This window comes from Seriola lalandi, unplaced genomic scaffold (genome assembly GCF_002814215.2).
Source record: "Seriola lalandi dorsalis isolate HSWRI2012SDOR001 ecotype SW California unplaced genomic scaffold, Sedor1 jcf7180002054334, whole genome shotgun sequence".
Classification (NCBI taxonomy): Eukaryota; Metazoa; Chordata; class Actinopteri; order Carangiformes; family Carangidae; genus Seriola; species Seriola lalandi.
In genome coordinates this window covers 724,062-743,471 of record NW_019524887.1, presented here as the reverse complement: position 1 = coordinate 743,471, position 19,410 = coordinate 724,062, and the positions used below count along the sequence as shown (strand labels likewise).

General features: G+C 39.1%; 1 protein-coding gene across 1 annotated transcript; it reads right to left on the bottom strand.

Annotated features, from left to right (window-relative positions):
* Positions 1-7,374: 7,374 nt before the first annotated feature.
* On the bottom strand, positions 7,375-19,410 carry LOC111655865 (noelin-3-like). The gene is made up of 6 exons (XM_023407400.2): positions 18,917-19,410; positions 15,785-15,928; positions 14,216-14,371; positions 12,754-12,973; positions 11,629-11,735; positions 7,375-9,139 (listed from the first exon to the last, which is right to left on the bottom strand). Exons 1-6 carry the CDS (start codon positions 18,983-18,985, stop codon positions 8,462-8,464), a joined length of 1,374 nt encoding a protein of 457 aa, XP_023263168.1. The 5' UTR covers positions 18,986-19,410; the 3' UTR covers positions 7,375-8,461.

Here is a 19,410-nt window from a genome sequence, read left to right as displayed (position 1 = left end):
TATAAGCAGTACGAGGTTGTGGAAAGGGTCCTAGCCAAACCACAATCATTAGTAAAAATTAGTGGGGTCCCACAGGCAAATCCTCTCAGCCCTGTCCTTTTTGAAAAAGACATCAAGCACAACACCAAGCGAGAAACAAGCATCTGCCAACTGGTATATATATTATTATTTTTTTGATTGTAAAGTCATTTGAAGGAAATGTAGGTATCAGAATCTGCACTCACTTAAGCAGTTGCTCTTGTACAGTTCCACTTTGATCATTTGTACCTTTTTTGGAATAGCAATGTCACTATTACCCTCAAAAAGTAGTTGAACATACAGTAGTAAATGTAGCACAGCTGATTTTAAAACTTCCATCCAGATCACATCTCATGCAGCTTTTTAATTACACTTTAAATTGTATCTAGTCTGCAGGATTTTTGCTTACATTGTCTCAGGTTACCTCTGTACTGCTTTTCCTTGAGGTATGCTTATAAAAGTCAGAACTAAACCACAGGAGGGAGGCCCACTAATTTGTTTCCACTTGATTTGAAGGCTGTATGTCTAAAGAGGGACATCTTCCTTTCCTCAGTGGCAGGTATTTTTCAATGGTTGAGTGGCAGATTACCACATTAAATGAACCGCGAGAACTATTGTTTGTGATCTGAAGACCGTGAGACCAGTACATTATTTTTTCAGTCATTTGGGTATGTATTGTCTTTATGGCTGAATATTTATAGATGATATTTGAGCAATTTAACACACAACTTTAAAACACTTAAATGTGACAGATTTTTCTTTACCAATAAGAGTATGTCAGCAAGAAAATGAAGACTACAGATGAAAATTTGTGTTTTGGCTGAATATGACATATTTACATCATATTGTTTCTTATTAATTTGTGTTGTCCCTAAATGTCCATGTTAACATGATACAAATAACATAATTACTAGTACATAATTGTGATTGGCCCCAGTGTTTTTGACACACACAACCACTGCAGACAATTGGTACGTCACCATGGAGATGCTCACCGTGAAGCTCACATCCTGCAAACTAGCCTTTGATCAGCATATCGCAGCAGCTGCCATATTCATAAGCTCTACTCTAACTGCCTGCCCTGGACTCAAACCATCACTTCCTGATTTCTCCAACTATCAAACATCCGGCAAATAGTTTTAGCCAACCGACACTAACAAATCAACAAAAAGTTAGCTTAGACAGTGTGTCAGTCAGTAAGCAATCAAACAGCCATCAAGAAAAGCGCAACAACTCAATATAGGTCTACAAAGTATTAATGAATGGACGATGGCCCCGATCACATAATAACTTTTTTAATATCCATAAAATTCATTTAAGCATTGTACGACCTCGTATATATAACCGAAACATAGCCGTGCTGATATTCAGTACATCACTCCCTCTCGTGTCATATTGCTTTTCTACAACAGTTCTACGAGCACCATATTAGTTAAATAAGCAACAACATATTATGACTTGTTTGTTAATTTCATTATTTATTTGGCAACACCAACACAAATAGTTCCGCAACGGGACTGGTACTGGACTCTTGCTAAGCAACACATAAACATTTTCCTGAGCTGCACTGTGCACACTAGCATGCTACTTTGTCTACACCTTACCTCAGGTATGCGCTGAATTATCCAGGCTTCTTTGGATTTGAGTCAAAAGTTATTTCCGTAAGTATATTCATCTTTGCAAAGTTTGTTACAATCTAAGATAGACAACGACCGGTGATGTAGCGCTGATTATTGGTTAATAGAACACCTGTGAAGCGGAGTGATACATGTGGTTAAAAGTCCCAGTGCTGTATATAAGGGCTTTGTCTGTAACAGCCTATCAGCACTCATGGAATGCCTCTAGTCCAATCAAATTACTTCGGTCGGAACTAACTGTTGTATAACATGCATCATCAATGACACAGGGGACAAATTTTATCACACACAGATTACAGTAACTACACATTTTCCAACATATGAGAGATTACAATAACATTGCTATATCTTTAAATCCCTGGTCCCGCTCAACAAACAGAGAAAGGTGTACTACTCACCACTCAGAAGTTCATCCACCGGCCCTCGCGTCGCCCTCAGCAACATCAATATCAGCACTGCTCAAGTCCACATTCCTGGCTCCGCTGTTCGCTAGTCCAGCTAACGTTAGCCCCCAGCTGCACGTCAACATTGCTAACAGTCAATGAATTTGAGGTATAGGGAGTAGAACCTAACTAATGTCGTCAGTTGAGCAGTAAACTCATAATGTTCTTTTTTTTTTTTATCCTTCCTCTTCTTAGCGTCGTTTTTTTGTTTGGGCTCGCTAAACATTTTGCTGCTAACGTTATGTCAATTTGCTGAAGAACACTTGCTTCTTGCTAAACGGCTGAGAAAAAAATTGACGTACATTCACGCAAGTTATGTCAAATGACAGGAGCATGCTCATTGGTCGAATTGGGATTTCCCAGCATGCCTTACTTCATATCTTTTGAGAAGAAAGTAACCAAATGAAATAAGTGGTGTGAGAATTAATAGCTATTTTCAATAAAACATACAGTTTTGGAACATAAAGGGCATTAAAAGACTCAAAAACATGAGTTTGATGGGCCCCAGTGTAATGCCCTTCTATTAGCCAGATCATTCACACAATTATCTGCCAGAAGATATTGTAATGGATATGACAAATGTGTGAATCTAGTAGGATTTTTACTATCTAAAACAACATAGAGATTTGGTTCATTCTCACACTTGAAAACAACAATGTCATTTGTTAAGCAATCACAGTAAGTACAATACAATTCCCACTTTTACTCAGGCCTTTGATGGAGACTAAATTTTGTCTTGTTATAGTCCTGCTTTAAATGTAAAGTCTAAGTGTTCTCTTCCGCCAATAGCTGTTAACTTTAATGACTTCAATCACCACAGTTGACTTGTTTTAGAGACATCAGTCTGCAGCTCTATCTTGAGCACAAACTGTTTTCCACTGCCCTCAAACGTGCCTCGATTGCATAAGAAAACACCTGACACAATCGAAACTGAATTATGTTTTCTTCCCTCACCCTGGTTGGAAATTGGCACAGGAACTGAAAAACTGCTTTTCAAAAAATACTATTGAATGTCAATTTTTCAATTTCCCAATTTTTTGTTGTAAACACAGTCACATCCAATCTTAAAGTGGAAATATCTGCCTGCTTTTACCCACTTCTGTGTTTCCTGGTGCCATGCCAGTCTCTCATGGTTTTGTAAATCCAGCAATGAATATGTGAATATGATTTTTACACACAGAGATAAGCTGACACAACTTGATCTCCCACTCTCAAGGTATTATTTCTCAGCCGTCAGAATGATTTGTAGAATCAGGTTATCATTTATAATCATATATAGACGTTGTAATTCAGCTTAAGCACAGTAAAAGGACAATTCCTGTAGTGCTACACATTTGATTTTATTCTAATCCTTTTTTGCTGGCAAAGCTGAGCTGACAGCTAAAGTCATCCACACTTTTGGTCAACAGATGTTAATGTTTATTTTGTAATAATGATAAATAAGGGCTCCCAGTGGACGGCATCAAATGGACCACAGTAATTACATTTGGGTGACGGGTTGGCTCGCAAGAGAAAAGTTGCAGTGCGTGTTAAGTACGGCCTCTGTTTCATTTCTTTAGACTGCTTCATGTTCAGCAGCCTAATTTGAATCTGCTTTTATTTCCTGTTACAGTGTTTGTTAATATCAAAAGCTGACAGGAAATAAAATGAAACCCCAAGCTGTTACCTAGCAACACAAATCCAATGAACAGGAGAAGGATTATCCTTAATGTTAACACCCCATCACTATACAGTTTTATAGTTTTTTTTGTCAGCTTTGAACTTGTCACTAGCATCCTCTTTAGATGTTTAATTCAATTGATTTCATTTGCTATGCTACACATTCTGTTAACACATCCATGACATGCTGTTTTGTGTTAGATGACAACCACAGTACCATACCCATCACATTTAACTACACTGATTTGATAATCCCTTTACAAGCAGAATATATGCCACTGTGTGGATTGAAGATACTATACTAAAAGAGGTTTCTCCACCCCAGTCCAAACAGGTTTAGGTTTGAAGGAAGAGGCCCTCTTCATCAACTGATAGGAAACATGGTCGCAATAGGGACTGAACCAAGGAAAAAAAAAACTCTCAAAAATATATAGATATATGAATAAAGCTGTAAAAATCATCCAATTAGAGCAAGAATTTCCACTTTGGTTCAACATTTGTGAGTTGGAGTTTTGATTAATACTAGCAGCAGCCGGTTGACATTAGAGTGTTACAGCCTCACGGTGCATGGGCCCCATTGTGCTGTTTCAAGTCTTGGCACTAATGAGACATTTTCAAAAAGATGCTCTAAGAAATATGATGTAGCTGTATTGTATTTTCTTGGCAGAATTGCGCTCCAGATGTGGTAGATCAGTTATTTAAAATGAAAAACATGGGAGTAACTATAGACACCAAGTACACAGTGTTTTGTGTAGCACAGCCTTGTAAATATGTGTTTGTGGCTCCACATAAAAACTGTCTGTTCCCTGTATCAGTGAGAGGGAAAAGTCAACTGAATAAGAGTGTGTTGGACAAAAGCAATCACTTGAATAAAGAAGTGAAACATGAGTGAACATGAGTGTGCTCCACTGAATCAAGTAGACTAATAATAGAAAAACTGAAATTTTGGCCACTGGCAGAGTCAGTGGGTTGGCAGGGTTGTGGTTCATAGTGCTCTTGCTTGAAGGAGACGGTACTCTAACGTTCGACGTACAGTATTGGTTTCATCTCCTTTCAAGATTTACCAGAACTCTGACATCTACTGTTCAACTGTCACGCTGTACAAGACTTGAAGTTATAGTAATTCAAGAATTCAATGCTGCACAATGCTGACAGAATCATTCGAGTTGCTACATGGGGAAGTGCTTAACATCGGCACTCTCCAGGGATCAATATCTCAGGAGATCCATACTGTGTTTCCTAAAGCATGCCTTTAGGAAACCCAGAGAGTTGGTGTGAGTGCATCTCTGACCTTTGAGATGCTTCCTGTCTGGCTGACCTGCATTGATCTGACCTGGAGGAGAGTTTCAGCACGGAACCTGTCAGTTGGATATCTGTGTGTCCTTAAAGTGTGTGTGTGCATGCATACGTGTGTGTACTACAGCAGTGGATGGCTAAAAAAGTCCTCAAGGCCATGACACACACACACGCACGCACGCTGTGAAATCACACCTCCTCACAACAGAAAATGAGTCAACATTCACGAGTCAACAGAGCGGCACTGCAAAAAGTGTGAATCTTAACACGGTTAGTCTGTTTGGAGTCATACAATTCTGTTTTTCTTTTAACAATCCACAGATATAGTTGGCTTATTTTTTTATATCATCCCACTTTTTTATTTATACATTAGTCAGTATCTTATTATAAGCAACATCACTTGTCACAAGCCATAGTTTACAATATAATGATCTTGGGAGCAAAGATTTATTTTCAGACTCACTGTGACATTAAATTGCTTGGAAACTTGCTCATTTTTTACACTGTAAAAAGATCTGCCTCCCTCATTAACCTCACAAGAAGACATGGGTCAAATCTGGCTGCTCGACAATTGCGTTTGCTTCATAATTAACTTCTATTCTTGGATTTCACTGTATCTACTAAATGCTATTTGAAAATCTTATTGTTTACCAGTGAATTTTTGTCAGATTCTTATCTTGCCAATCTCTTCTTCTTGCACTAATTATCATGTTTATTTCAGAACAAGTAGATTCTGACAGGATGTGAAACTTTGAGTTACTTATATTCTGTCCTCTTGCTGTATTTTATACACACACACATTCAGTTTTCATCTGAGTGAGGAGGTTAGTCAGTTGTTAACAGGCTGCCAATTAAAGGTGTAACTCATACTTTTGAGCTTGACTGCCTGTGGTTAATGGTCCTCGTATTATTAAGATGGGTTTATTATCTTGTATATGAGTTTGCACCCATTTAGGCCTCCTCTTATATGTTATGATGGACTTTTTTTTTGTCAATCCTTATATTATCGCTCTAACTCTTAATTGATCTCTGCAATAGCTTTCAGAATTATGTAAGTTTAAATGACATGTAAAGTAGCGCAGAGTCAGTACAATAGAAGTTAGATAAGGAATGTCACATCACTTTGAAAGTTAATGTCATCTGCCTAAAGAAAACTGTAATAGCTCATTTTACACAGCTCTGATCCCTAATGTCATCTGTATTCATGTCCCACTCACTTCCAAAGAGGAAAGAAAACACCTTCACATTTAGTAAAGCATGATGATACTATTAATCTAAAAAAAAAAAGTTTTGTGTAACTGCATGAGATCACTGATATTTGTTCACAAACTTATGAATCAACTTTTGTTCACAATTAGCACCACAAATGCGCTCAGCTTTTCTCATACTTGTGCCAATATTTTTAGTTAGTATAACAGGCTACATCCACCAGCTGTTCTCATAAACGTCTAACACCTCTCGGTTGACACTAAGTCACAGTGTCATTTCCTCCAAACTACTGAAACATATTATTTTTCAAATAAAGAGGCTTAATCAGTTTCACATGACAAATATGATATCAGTTTTCTCGGTGTCCGTTTGTCATTTCATTATGTGATGCAGGAAAGTTTATTTTACGCTGTGTTATCGATATAGAGTCCAAGGTGTAAACAATGTGTTTTTTTCTGTTTTTTGCGCCTTAACGAAGATCATTTTGAAGTTGAAACCAGTCAGTGTTTTAAACCAATATACCTGACTAAATAAAGCCTTCTAATATCACTTCTCTACTTCTCTCCTTGCTCTGCTTAACACTGGCTGATTAACTGCTAATGAAGTGCACTGTCAACATTAAAACATAGTGAATACCTCATAGCCTTACTGCACAAGAAATATCACATCACTTCTAAAGTTATAGTAGTAGACTGTTGATTGTAACTCGCTATAGTCAAAACCCAGTAAAGCCAACACATAAACCAAAGCATGAAGCTCTCATGAGCTGTTGTCAGCAAGTGTACAAGGATGCTGTCCCTTGCTGAGAGTTATCAGGAAAAAAAATCACATATCTTTTAATGTGATTAAAGCTCTGACAAACAGTAACAGTGATGTAGAATGGGTAGAGCAGGAAATGAGAAAAAAAGTCATGTTGGCCTTATAAAGGACAATGAAGTAAGTCTTTTCTGGCCGAAAAGCACTGTTGCACTCACATCTATGAGTTGAAGTGACCGCACATGAAATTATAGTGTGATGTTACCTCATTTTTGACGTATTTCAGTGTTTCCTTTTGGCTGCAGAGAAGAGAAACTAACCAATCTGTCATCCTGCAACCACACATACACAGAACATTGCTTTTAATGAAAACAATACTTTTATTTAGCTTATGTATAACTTCTTATTTACACAAACAAATGCTTATTAAAGTTATCTACTGCTGTCAGTATAAATGGATCTTTACTATTACTATAACTAGAGAGGAGGAGAATGGGATGCTGTGCAAATACAAAATACACAGATGTACAGTTACAGTAAAAATGCTATTAGGATAGCCAACATTCATGCACGAGAGCTGTTATCCTTGGGCATACAGAACGTATTGCACTGAGTAAGGCATACAAACTGTTGCTGATGTTACAAAAAAGCTAATATCTCAAAGTACTAAGTTAAAGGCAACCAAATTTGCTGTTCGCCAAAGTACTTTGACTTAGTACTTGCAGATATTCTATGACCTTGATGACTGAGAATCTTCATTGACACAAAAAAGCCAAGTGCAATAACTATACAGGTTCATTATGGTTCACCACATTTCTCATTGTCTTGTACAAGGTCAAACTTTTGAAAGGAAAAGTACAAAGACAAATTGAAAGCTAAGTGGAGTTAGTGAAAGGCAGGAATAAATTAGCAGATGATGATGAATAAATGGCAAGGAAAGAATGGAAACAAAACGAACAATTAGTGAACACAGTCAAAATATGAATAAATTAGGGGGGCATGAATAAATGCAATACTGAAAGAGGAAATCATTATAAATATGAAGACTTCATTTCGAAAAAGCTTTCTTTTCAGAGTGAAAAGAGAACTGCAGAAATTACTCGCAGTTCATTGTTCAGGATTCCGGAAAGTTGCAAAGTAAAAGTGCCATTATTTAGTCCAAAATGTGCGTCTGCAGTGTATTCCATAATGCAATGAACTTGTTTTAATTTGTGCTGTCATTTATTTTTATGGAGAGCGTCACATTCCCACATGGGGAATATCTTGATGGATCAGCAGGCAAAATAACGAGATGCCATTAAATGAATTTATATAAAATGCACAAAACTAATCAGGGAAATGAAATAAATAAATAAATAAATAAATAAATAGAATTCAAAAGAACATTCAGGTGAAACCATCCATTTAATCCATTTTTTCACAATTTCCCTTTTGTTCCTCCGCCTAAGAGGTGTCCTCAGTTTTAATGATGTGGAAAAGTGTAACGTTGAAGAGGACCTGGTGGCCGTTGTTCCAGCCGTAGAGGGTGCGGTCCCTGGCGTTGTAGTCCAGCATAGACAAGTGGAAGTACTGGTTATGAAAGGGAATGTCTGTATACTCGTAGGTGGAGGTTTTAGTGGAGTAAGCGTAGTAAACCTTGGCGCCAGTAAGGTGGGAGTTAGTGATGTAGAGTGTCCCACAGATCATAAAAGACTCGCCGGCGTTCCTCTTTGAGTATTCTGTGTTCCACGTGTTGAGGATTTGGAGCGTGTCAGGGTTCAGCTGGCTGATGACAATGTTTCCAGCGTTCTGGTTGGTTGCGTACACGGCCCACAGGCCCAGCTCGTCCGCCATCAGGTCGATGTCTGAAAAGCCTCCCCAGGTGTAGGGGTACACATTATGGAAGCCTGCCGACTCCAGAGCCCTCTGTGTGACCACGCGGCCCGTTTCGAAGCTGTACCTCACTATGATGTTGCTCTGCATCTTGTTGTAGTACAGAGAGCCGTTGTACACCACGTGGTTAGTTCCAGCCCATTTGAAAGGAAGGTTGTACGTTCTCGACTCGACTCCTGCCACAAAATCAGCGATGGATTTATACTCTTTTACAATCTTGTTGTTGGTGTAGCTGTCCATGTACCAGACCTGGAGACAAATGAATACAAAAACACAACAATCCTGTGATTTTCAGGTACAAGAAGCTCCAGGTGGTCGGTCCAAGGTGTCTGTAAATTTAAAAGAATCTCTGATATCTTTAATATGTGCATGAAAAAAGTATAAGAAACAGGGCATTCACTAAAAAAGAGAATGTCAGAGCACAGGAGCTCCATCAAAGGGGATATAAATACACCCAGTGACTGAAGATGTCTTGGAGGCCAAACCGTTAATGATGGATTTTATTCTCTTGAAACTGAGGGAGGGCAACTTGGAAACAGAAAGAGACTTTTTGAATTCATAATCTCAGATTTCAGCGTCCAAGTGTACTGAATGAGGATTTTAATATTTGAGGGGCTTTATTATTTATTTATTATTTAATAAAAGAGAGAAATGATTTTTTGACCACTAGTGGTGCTATAGAGAAAGGTTTTGAAAATTAGGCCTGGAGCTTGTACCATGAAGCACGATTAGTGGGTCATCCGGCTGCTTAACTCAGGTTTTCTGGTAGCACAAGGCTGGCTCACTTTTAGATGGAATAGATCGCTATGGCGACCTCTGCTGCGCTGCTAACCAGCACTGCAGCAGAGGACCAGATTAAAAACTATCAGCTGACCAATCAGATGACTGGAAACATGGAATAATCACTCCTACAGCATCCTGACATGGACAAAAGAGTTTGTAATAAGGTGTCAAGTAATAAAGAGCAGTCTATTTTCTTATAGATCAGTAGGATTGTTTTGCTGTTTCAGGCTTTTTCATTTGAGCAAAATGACGATTGTAGTTGCATGATTCTTCCATTACTGTCAGGACTCCTCACAGTGTTGATGTTTTTACATTCCTATTCCATCACTGCAGCTCAGATTAACATGAGAAGACACTGTGATGATAACTGGAAATAAAAACTTTGCCCTCTGTAGTCTTTTATTAGAAAAATAATTCACACGCAGTTAAATATTTCCCATGATCATAAATGCAACATCTCAGTCAAACAGAACTCATCAGACATGAACTACTGTTCTTCTCCTCTCCGCTTTGGCAGCAGAAACAATATCTGTTTTTTATGTGCATCAAATATTCATACATACAAATACTCAATTTAAAGCAAAGACATTTATGATAATTCCTTGAACTTCTTTATGGCCTTAACCATGCTTTAATATTTGAATATTATTTGTAGTTATAATATAAATCACTTAATTTATGGTTCTGATTACGCCCATTTGTAATTAATTCGACCTTCAAGTGAACGTGTTCATAGCTGGATAGGTAAATCCAGAGGTCTGAGTCAGTTTATAACCAGCTTCGTTATAACAGACAACCAAAGTTCAGTGAAACCAGGTATAACCCCAAGTGAACCAGGCTAAGCTTGCTTTATGGTACAGGAACCACACCTCTGTTTGTTTGTATCTGTTTATATCTGTATATGTTTGCGTACCAGCAGGCGGATGAGACCGTAAAAATTTCTGCCTCATGGTATGACACCAAATGACAGTTGGTGGTGGTAACTATTTTATTTTATTTTATTTATCCTTTATTGAACCAGGAAGGTCCCGCTGAGATACAATATCTCTTCTGCCAGGGAGTCCTGGACACGAAAAAAAAAAAAAAAAAAGAAGGTTTCATATAAAACTACAAAAGGAAAAACAGATTACATCACAAGAATATACCAAAAGAGAGAAAACAAAGACAAAACATACAGAGATCAGGGGCTGAAAAGAATCGTGGCAAATAATGGCACATGTTAAAAGCAATGACATTGTTCAATAAAAACAAGATGAATTAGTTAGAGAGCAGACATGCATGTGAACAAAGGCATTTCCAAAACAAACAATGTTCAAAGCAAATAGAAAAGTTATGTAGTCCTGCATAATGTCTGTGATGTTTTGCCTGACTAAATAAAGGCTTTTTCTTTTCCGTGACTCTGTTTTTTTCAACATGAAGAGCAACTTGTTTGTGGATTTACTGCATGGGAAACTGCCATTTGGCCTCTGCAGTATAAGTGTATTAAAAAAAATGGCTTTGCAAATGCTTTTATGGGGAAGCAAACACATTTAACAAGTTTGTTCAGTCTCAAGGATCTACACAGTTTATTTTGATGTGTAACCCTGAATGCACTGTAAACAAAATATCTTTCTTTACACACTTTTTAATTGACAAAGTGCCAGACATCTTATGGAGTATGCACTGGCTTTTACAGGTTCTGTAAAGCACTATGTTGAAGGCTCTGTGGCAAGTAGAAAATAAAGTGCAGACTCTTCCAGTGAATTTGGTTATTTTCCACAAGTGATATCATGTTTTATGTTTGAACTCAGCATCTAAATGTATGAAAAACTTTTATGGAGTATGATGTTGTAATTCAACAACATCTTTTCCCCTGCTGAACAACAGGAGGGAAGCGGTTGTATGTAAATTATTAAACCGCTCAGTGTTGCTTCAAAGCGTTGCAACATAAAGAAAAGCACATTAAATGGGCTCACCCGGTTGTTTTTGGGAGACGCCTGTGGGTCGGTCATCCAGGCTCCAAATCTGGTCCCTGATGTTTTCACTGTCAGCGGCCCAGTGATCTTCATCAGCTTGCCACATGCTGCAAACACATCACACGGATCTGGTACACAAACAGCACAAAACTTCTCTCTCTCCACATGATAAAACTACAGCCAATGTTATGGTTGGAATAAACTGGAATAGATCTCAAAGCGCTGGACTGCTTAAATCTGGTAGTGGCTCATTTTTCAATCAAAAAGGTTTTGGTTGTTGATGTTCTGTGAGCAGCATCCGTGCACCACCGCATGTTTCTTCTGCTCTTATAGAAATACAGCGGATAACCAGAGGAAATGCCACAATACAACAACTTGTCAACCCCTGAACATTTATCCCACATGGTTTGATATTTGAAGTAGTTTGAGCTGTACTTTATTCATCTTGCCAGACATTTTAATTGTGCCAAATGACGGTCGGCTATCACCTGCACTTAAGCTCGCAAGTTCCCTATCAAGTGTTTAACTGCTATTTTACTCAATCAAAGCTCAAGCACAATGAATGCTTGAGTAATCATCGCCAGCTCAGACAGATTTTCAGCCACATCCTATTAGCATTCACGTTAGCTATTTAGGTTGACACTTTGACAGGCCCCATCAATGTTGATAACCTGGCAGTTGGCAAATTGGGGCTTTAGTTATGCAAACCTCTATCAGAGGCAAAGCTGCTCTGGAGGCAGAATTGATCTTATTAGCTTTGAGTTTGACTTAAATGAATGGACCAAAGAAACCACAGCCTTTTAGTGTCCGGCTGCAAATGGCTATAAAGCAACCAGAAGGAATCAAAAGGGAAAAAACAAACATATGAAATAAAGTTATCGATCAAGTTTTTGTATAAGCCTGGGTTGCACTTTTTCACTTAGCAGTACATAGCGTCTTGATGCTACCACTGTTTACCTTTAGCTCGGGAAAATTTTATGTGGTTCTGTAAATAAACATTTTCCCAAAGCAGTTCTACTCTGTCCCTTATTCTGTATCTAAACTACCTATCTGCTGTTAGCTGCTAGAAATGTGCCTAATGATCCCTTTGACATAGACTAATCTTGGGTCACCATGCCGACTTACTGAGTTTACTCATACAGTTGCGGAGCCGATTTTCCAGGTTTAAGACCCTCTGTTGCAGCTCCTCATAGTCGTAGGCTCCCATCTCCTCCTGGATGCCCATCAACACACCAGACAGGTTTCTGATCTCCTCTTTGAACTGGGAGATGAGCTTGGCGTCTGTCTTGTACTGCTCCAGGACAGGGATGAGCGGCTGCAGGGACTCCATCTTTCCCTTTAGCTCCTAGAAAACACCAAGAATACCCCACTGCAAAAATACCTGTCTTAACAACTCTCGCAATCTGGCAGAACAATTCAGTTTGTTTTCAATGCAGCAGTTTCAGGATGTTTTATGCTAACAGGGCTGACATCTTTAACTGAGGCTGATATAATATTCAGGGAAACTGAAGCATGCTATCTCCTCACCTCTGGGACTTGTTTTCACTTGTGTAAGAAAATTAAGTTTGTAAGACTCAGTATCTGGAGATAGGTAGCTCAATGTCAAATATATAGATACTGCGATACCTGCATCTTCTTATAGTAGTGGGTCAATACCTGATAAAACTAAAGAACAGGGTTCCACCATTGGGTTGCAAAAAATGCAGACTTCTTCTCCCTCTTACTAATTCATTATTATAAAAAAATACCACTGCTTGAGGGAAAACAGCATAATTTTGTTTTCTTGCATGATAACACAAAAAAACATTACACTTACCATAATATTTACTGAAAAAAAATATCTATACCAAAAGTTTATCACGAGAAAGAGCACACAGTGTTGTAAAAAGAGAGAGGAGGAGGGAAAGGGTCTAGTAAGAATGAACACACTTCACTGATGGATAATATTAGCGATAATTATTATTGTAATTGCTCTATTTATTATTGTTATGTAAACGCAATGTCGATTATACAATGTCAGATTATACACAGGTCCTATAGCCTCTATAGAAATACGTTCACAATGAAAATTATCTTCCATTATTAAATCTAAATCTAAATTTTTTGAACCGGCCATCACCATCAACTTTTAGGATTTTTTTTTTTTTTTTTACAGTGGAATTAAGAAGCATAATAACCGAACTGGAATTTTTAATAAACCTAACAGATGATATTGGCTGTGACAGAAAACTACTCTTACTGTCACAACAGTGCTGTTGAAGTTTCTAGCCCATGTAACTTTTCTGCTTGGTCACATCTTTAAAAACATCTCTTTCCTTTAAACAAATTGATAATGAATATACTTCACTAAGCAATCAGGAAGTGTGTTGTCACTCTCACTGTTTTTATATGCTGGACACTCCCCTCACATCCTGTCTGGCTCTTAAGACAACCTTGTCCTTGGCTCGCCAGTAGGAGACCTGCATTGGTCTCATCAGGAATGAAAGTTTATCAGTTCAGATGGTTCTCAGACATCTTTAGAAGAGATCCTTACCCTGAATCTCCTGTGAGGTTTCTAGCAGGCGTGAACATAAAACAAAAATTATACCTGAAAGTTTTTGTTGACGAGTGTCTTCCTGTCCGATTCGATCTGTCGGAACTTTGACCGCAGGCCTTTGATCTGGCTCTCCATTCTCATGATATACTGAAAATCCCTCTGCGTCCGAAGGTTCAGCACCTCGATTGACTGCGACATGTTCTGCACCTTTTGAAAAGAATGAAACAGCGCTGCATTGATTTTTCCGTCCACCACGGGATTAAAATGTCCTCCATGTTCAGCCGTTCAGTAGCCTGCCATGCTCCAGCGTCCCAAGGAATAAATCAACATTCTGACCTCCAATGTGATTGTCTTTTACCCGTCCATATGTGAGCTGAATAGAGCTTTGGATAAATTTTACATGGACATGGGGCTGTTGCTCTGTTTTCTCTCACTATTTAAACATACATATCACTTTATCAGTTATAATTTAAAACAAACTATTGAATCTGCTGGGTTTGATGACATTTCAGTGCATTTAGTTGAAACAGAAACCTTACAGTGTCTCTCTCTGGTTTAACAAAAGCTCAGTAGGTTCATAGGGCGTCTGAGCAAGAAGAAATATGGCCCTTTCTCTCTTCTCTCTCTTTGACTATAATTGCAACCAACCAACATTACTGGAGCACATCACTAGCAAAGTGGCACAACACTCACACATTGTGTGTTCTGCATACTTTTCTGGCTGTGGTGGAGGGATCCTAAAATGGCCTCACTGAAGCCCTGCGGCAGCTTAGTACATTAGTGTCAAAGGCCCCAATGAATGACAGAGAACACCCTTTGGCATACAACATTAAAATGTAGGCTACAGCAATGTTTCCTTATATGGTATACTAATTTAGGAAAGTGACTCCAGCGCCGTGTTGTTTGTTTGTTTGTAGATAATGCATTAAATCCCTACTGTCATGGTGGTGAAAAAAAACCCAAAAAACAACTAACATTTGGAATTAAATTTGATGTTTCTACTTCAGTTCACAATGTTGGCTGTCGTGTTCAGAGCTTATTTTATGAAATCAATTCAAAATGCATGCTTTAAAAAAAAATAAAAATACATGGTGGTAGATGTGGAAAAAATAATACAAATTCTTCAAAAGCTGAGGACAGTCCACTTCCTGTTAAAAATAACGTACCCAATCAAATGCGTAAAGCCTGGTAATACTATACTCCAAACCTTAGAATTAGCCTTTATTGGTTTGTTGCAAAAAAACAGGGGCACTCGAGTTCTGTTAAGGTGAGATGGAGAGCATTTTCATCTTCACAAGCAGCCATTCAGTTGATGTCACCCATGTAATATATGCAGAAGTGGAAAATAGGGTTATGGACCTGGCTGGTGCAATCTCTCTGAGGATTAAGGCAACAAAGAAGCACAAATAACGATAGAAATCGATGTGATATGTCTATATGAATGCAGGTGTGCACGGTGCTTACTGTAAATATGTGAGTGAGACAGAGAGAGAGAGAGAGAGAGAGAGAGAGAGAGAGAGAGAGAGAGAGAGAGAGAGGGAGAGAGTGTGAGTTAGTGTGTGTGTGTGTGTGTTTTTGTTGCATAAAAAGAAATGTATGAGAGTGGCTGTGTGCACACACCTTCTCCAGGAGCTGGCGGAGCTGTCTGCCTTTGGCATCTCTGGAGCACAGATTCTGTTCAGGTGCCACCACTGTGCAGATACAACGCCCATCTGCATCCTGAGCTGAGCTGTACACCTGCCACCCTTCCTTTGGCCTGATGGTCTGCATACAGAAGCACAGGCACAGTCGTAGAATAGACAGCACACACATCAACAGAGAGACACATCAAATAAAGTTAACTCTGATGATATCGCTATCATGAAATTGTGGCACACAGCAGTTATGGTTTTCTTATTTTTTCTTATGGGTCATCCATTTTTCTGCCTTATGCCCCCAAAGCTCTGACACCAACCAATTCCACTGACTTATAAAAAGTCTGATGCTTTGAAAGAACAAACTGCCTTTGCTGTAAGATATTCCTCTGCTCACAGTATATGGTCTCCAGTGAATTTCCTCTTCAACAATAAACAGTGTTTCCTGGCCTTGATGAATTGAAATTCCTCTGTTTCTCCTCACCAGGCCTTCCAATGCTTTAACTGAAAGTCCTGCTGGAAGACGCAGATAAACCTGATTTGTGGAAGCTTTTCCCATTCTTTATTACATTCAATATGCTCCACAGCTTTAGAGTATAAAGTCTAAAGAACATAAAGTTATGCATCGTAAGCCAACGCAGCATATTTTAATGCAACACCATCAACCACTGTCAGAGTGCACACAGTAAAAACTAGTTTTACTCCAAATATTGATCAAAGCGCCCTGAAGTGTTGGAAAAGTTGATACCTATCAGACACACAAAGACAGTAAGTATTTAAACAATACTGCCGTGTACTGTCAGCCTGGGAAATTAACACAAGCCTCCAGCCAAATACTGGCAACCTTTGACTGTGGATGGTAAATTCCTCTGCACTACCAGCCTCTTTGGCAGACAACCAGCTACCATTTGGATTTTGTTTTACGTTCAACCTGTAGGGAGCATAACATGCGACACACGTTCTGACGCCTTTGGAGATGATGGACAGAAAAATTACAAAAAAAATTGCCCTGTTTATTGTGCAGGCATTCCTTCCTCCTCCCATTCATCCTTGCCTGTCAGCCTGAGCAGTTTAAAGAGTGTTCGGAATCAGCCATGAAAGATCATGTCCCCTCTGAGCAGGGAAAGACGTCACGCGAAGGAGAAAGAGCAGGCTTTGACTCATCATTGTCACCTACAGAGAGGTGCAGGCAAAAACGTCATGCTTAGTTTATGTTGCTATAAAAAAGTCATGGGTTTTAAGAATGAAATAGTTGCCCAAACAATAAATTGGAATTTTGCTATACAGAATTTGATTTACCTTATTAGTGTGTTGGTTTTTGACATTTGCATTCTGACACATTTTCTGTCTGTAAATAAATATATGAATAAAATGCCTTCTATGCTATCAATCTCATGAGCTTTCGTTCTTTTTCCCCAACTCGTCTCTCTTATGTTTACATTATCAGATTGTAAGGAAATTGTTTCTGGTATTATCAAAGCACTGCAGCCCCAATCTTTGTCCACCTTCCTATTGGCTGCTTGTAAAGTTTGTAATCTAGGAATTAAAGCTTATTCTAATGATGCCCTGATGCCAAGCTGGTCCTAATATGATTATATGATAAAAGCCATGAAAGTAGAATATAATAATTTCACCTTTACAATTTTTGTATTTTTTATGGTATGTTTGTCCTCTGAACTCCTCTGCTCAGCACAGAGACAAGCAGCAGAGGAAAAAGTCATACTGAACGGAAATATCTGGAGGTCATGTCTGGTACATTTTGGTAGTCTATGAAATTATTAGGGAGACTAGAAGGCTTGGTGCACCATGACTGTAGCTGAAATCAGCCTCCCTCAGCATCATAGCTGAATGGGATAAAAGAGGGAGAAAAAAACACATCCTCAGCCCCTCTTTTCCTTACTTTGCTTTGAAAGGCTCCTAAAAAGAAGCCAGTTTCACTAATCTGTTAAAACGGTCTTTCTCCTCTGTCTCTTGAGTGACGCACATCCTTTCCCCTCTTCTCACTTGCACATTTCCTCATATTAAAATGAATCTGTAGCTCAGCCAAGCCAGATGCACTCTCCAACTAGGCTTCTTTTTTGTGGGGAACTCTGCACAAAGAGTTTTTCTCTCATTAAATAATTCAGACAGCTGGCTCCTCTTTTGTTTTGGGCGTTCATTTATACTTTCTGACAGATATGTATACAGTTTTGAGCACCGACTCAGCCTGCAAATATTTCCTGTTTCTCTGAACAAACCAACAACATTAATTCTGCACACCACTTTCCAGGTGATGCTATGGGAAGACACTGCTTTGCAACCAAGACACTGGCACAGGGACTGCACTCTGCATGGCTGGGATGAACCTAATCGACCACTACTCTGGTCCAAATGGCTTGGTGATCTGCAAGATGCTCCTCCTAATTTGTGATAATGCTCCCCAATGCATCGTTGTTTCGGAAGACTAAACTGGCAGGATAAAACATTTCCTTTAAAAACATCACATTTTATAATCACAGAGGTAGTGCAAAAAAGAAAACTGCATCAAAAATCAACAGATCATTTCAGGTAAAGTCTGTAAAGTCTGATTTGACCTGTATCAAGATTCAAGATGTTTAGTTCTGCTTCTTCTGTCTGGGAGGGGATTTGGATGTAATCCACAGCAGCAAGGCTTATTTATTTATTTTCACAATGACTGAACTCTCCCTTAAAAGTGAGTTATATGCTTGGCAATACTCCAGGATCAATATCAGTGCTATGTGGTTGATGTAGGCAATAAACATGAGTGCTGTGATGGTGCCTCTCCCTCTCTCCCTCTATCACTACTTTACATTCAGTATTTTTTTATTTCAGATTATTTTTTCACATATTTAGTGTCAGTTATTGCTTGCAGCAGAGTGTACATTGGCTATGGTGACGATAGCAAACAATCAGCGCAATAAGCAATGATGGCAGGAAACATAAATGACTCATTCTGTGTTTTTGGTCATTCACCAACCATTGTGCAATGCTCCACCCTAATTAATTACATCCCCAATGACCTGAACTTTACAGCACTAACATTACATGACAGAGTGAGTTGAAGTTAAGCCTGTGCTTTCCGAGAGAAATATAAAAGGCAGTGTTAAGGGAAACTCACCACTGAAGGGCAGTACCCGAACAGCAGCAGGAACAGCAGCGGGTTCAGTACCACGGAGAGCGACCACATTCTGCCGGCTGCTACGATGCTTCGCTCCTCCGCCTTCTCCGCCGCGACGGGAACAAGAATTTTTCACGCAAGTTTCTGCCCCTGGACTCGCACCACCACGTCCACTACGCGCTGGTAAAAACCTTGGCTTCCTGAGGAGGAGGGGGGCACATCCATCCACTCGTCCCCGTTACGCATGCCATGTGGGCAGCGGGGAGAAACCTCTCGTCACTGCAAAGGGGGAAAAAAGTTTGTGGGCACGCATGCAGCGAAAATCCGAGCTGCGTGCAGTTATAGGGACCCTTCTTCACGGATGTGACATCATCCAGCTGCCTCTCTTGACTTTTAATGAATCTAGCTTGTAATGTGTGTGAGGAGGAACCACCGGCAGCTGTGTGGTGACAAAAGTTGCAGCTGGCAGTATTCACTGGAAAATAAGAAGGTAA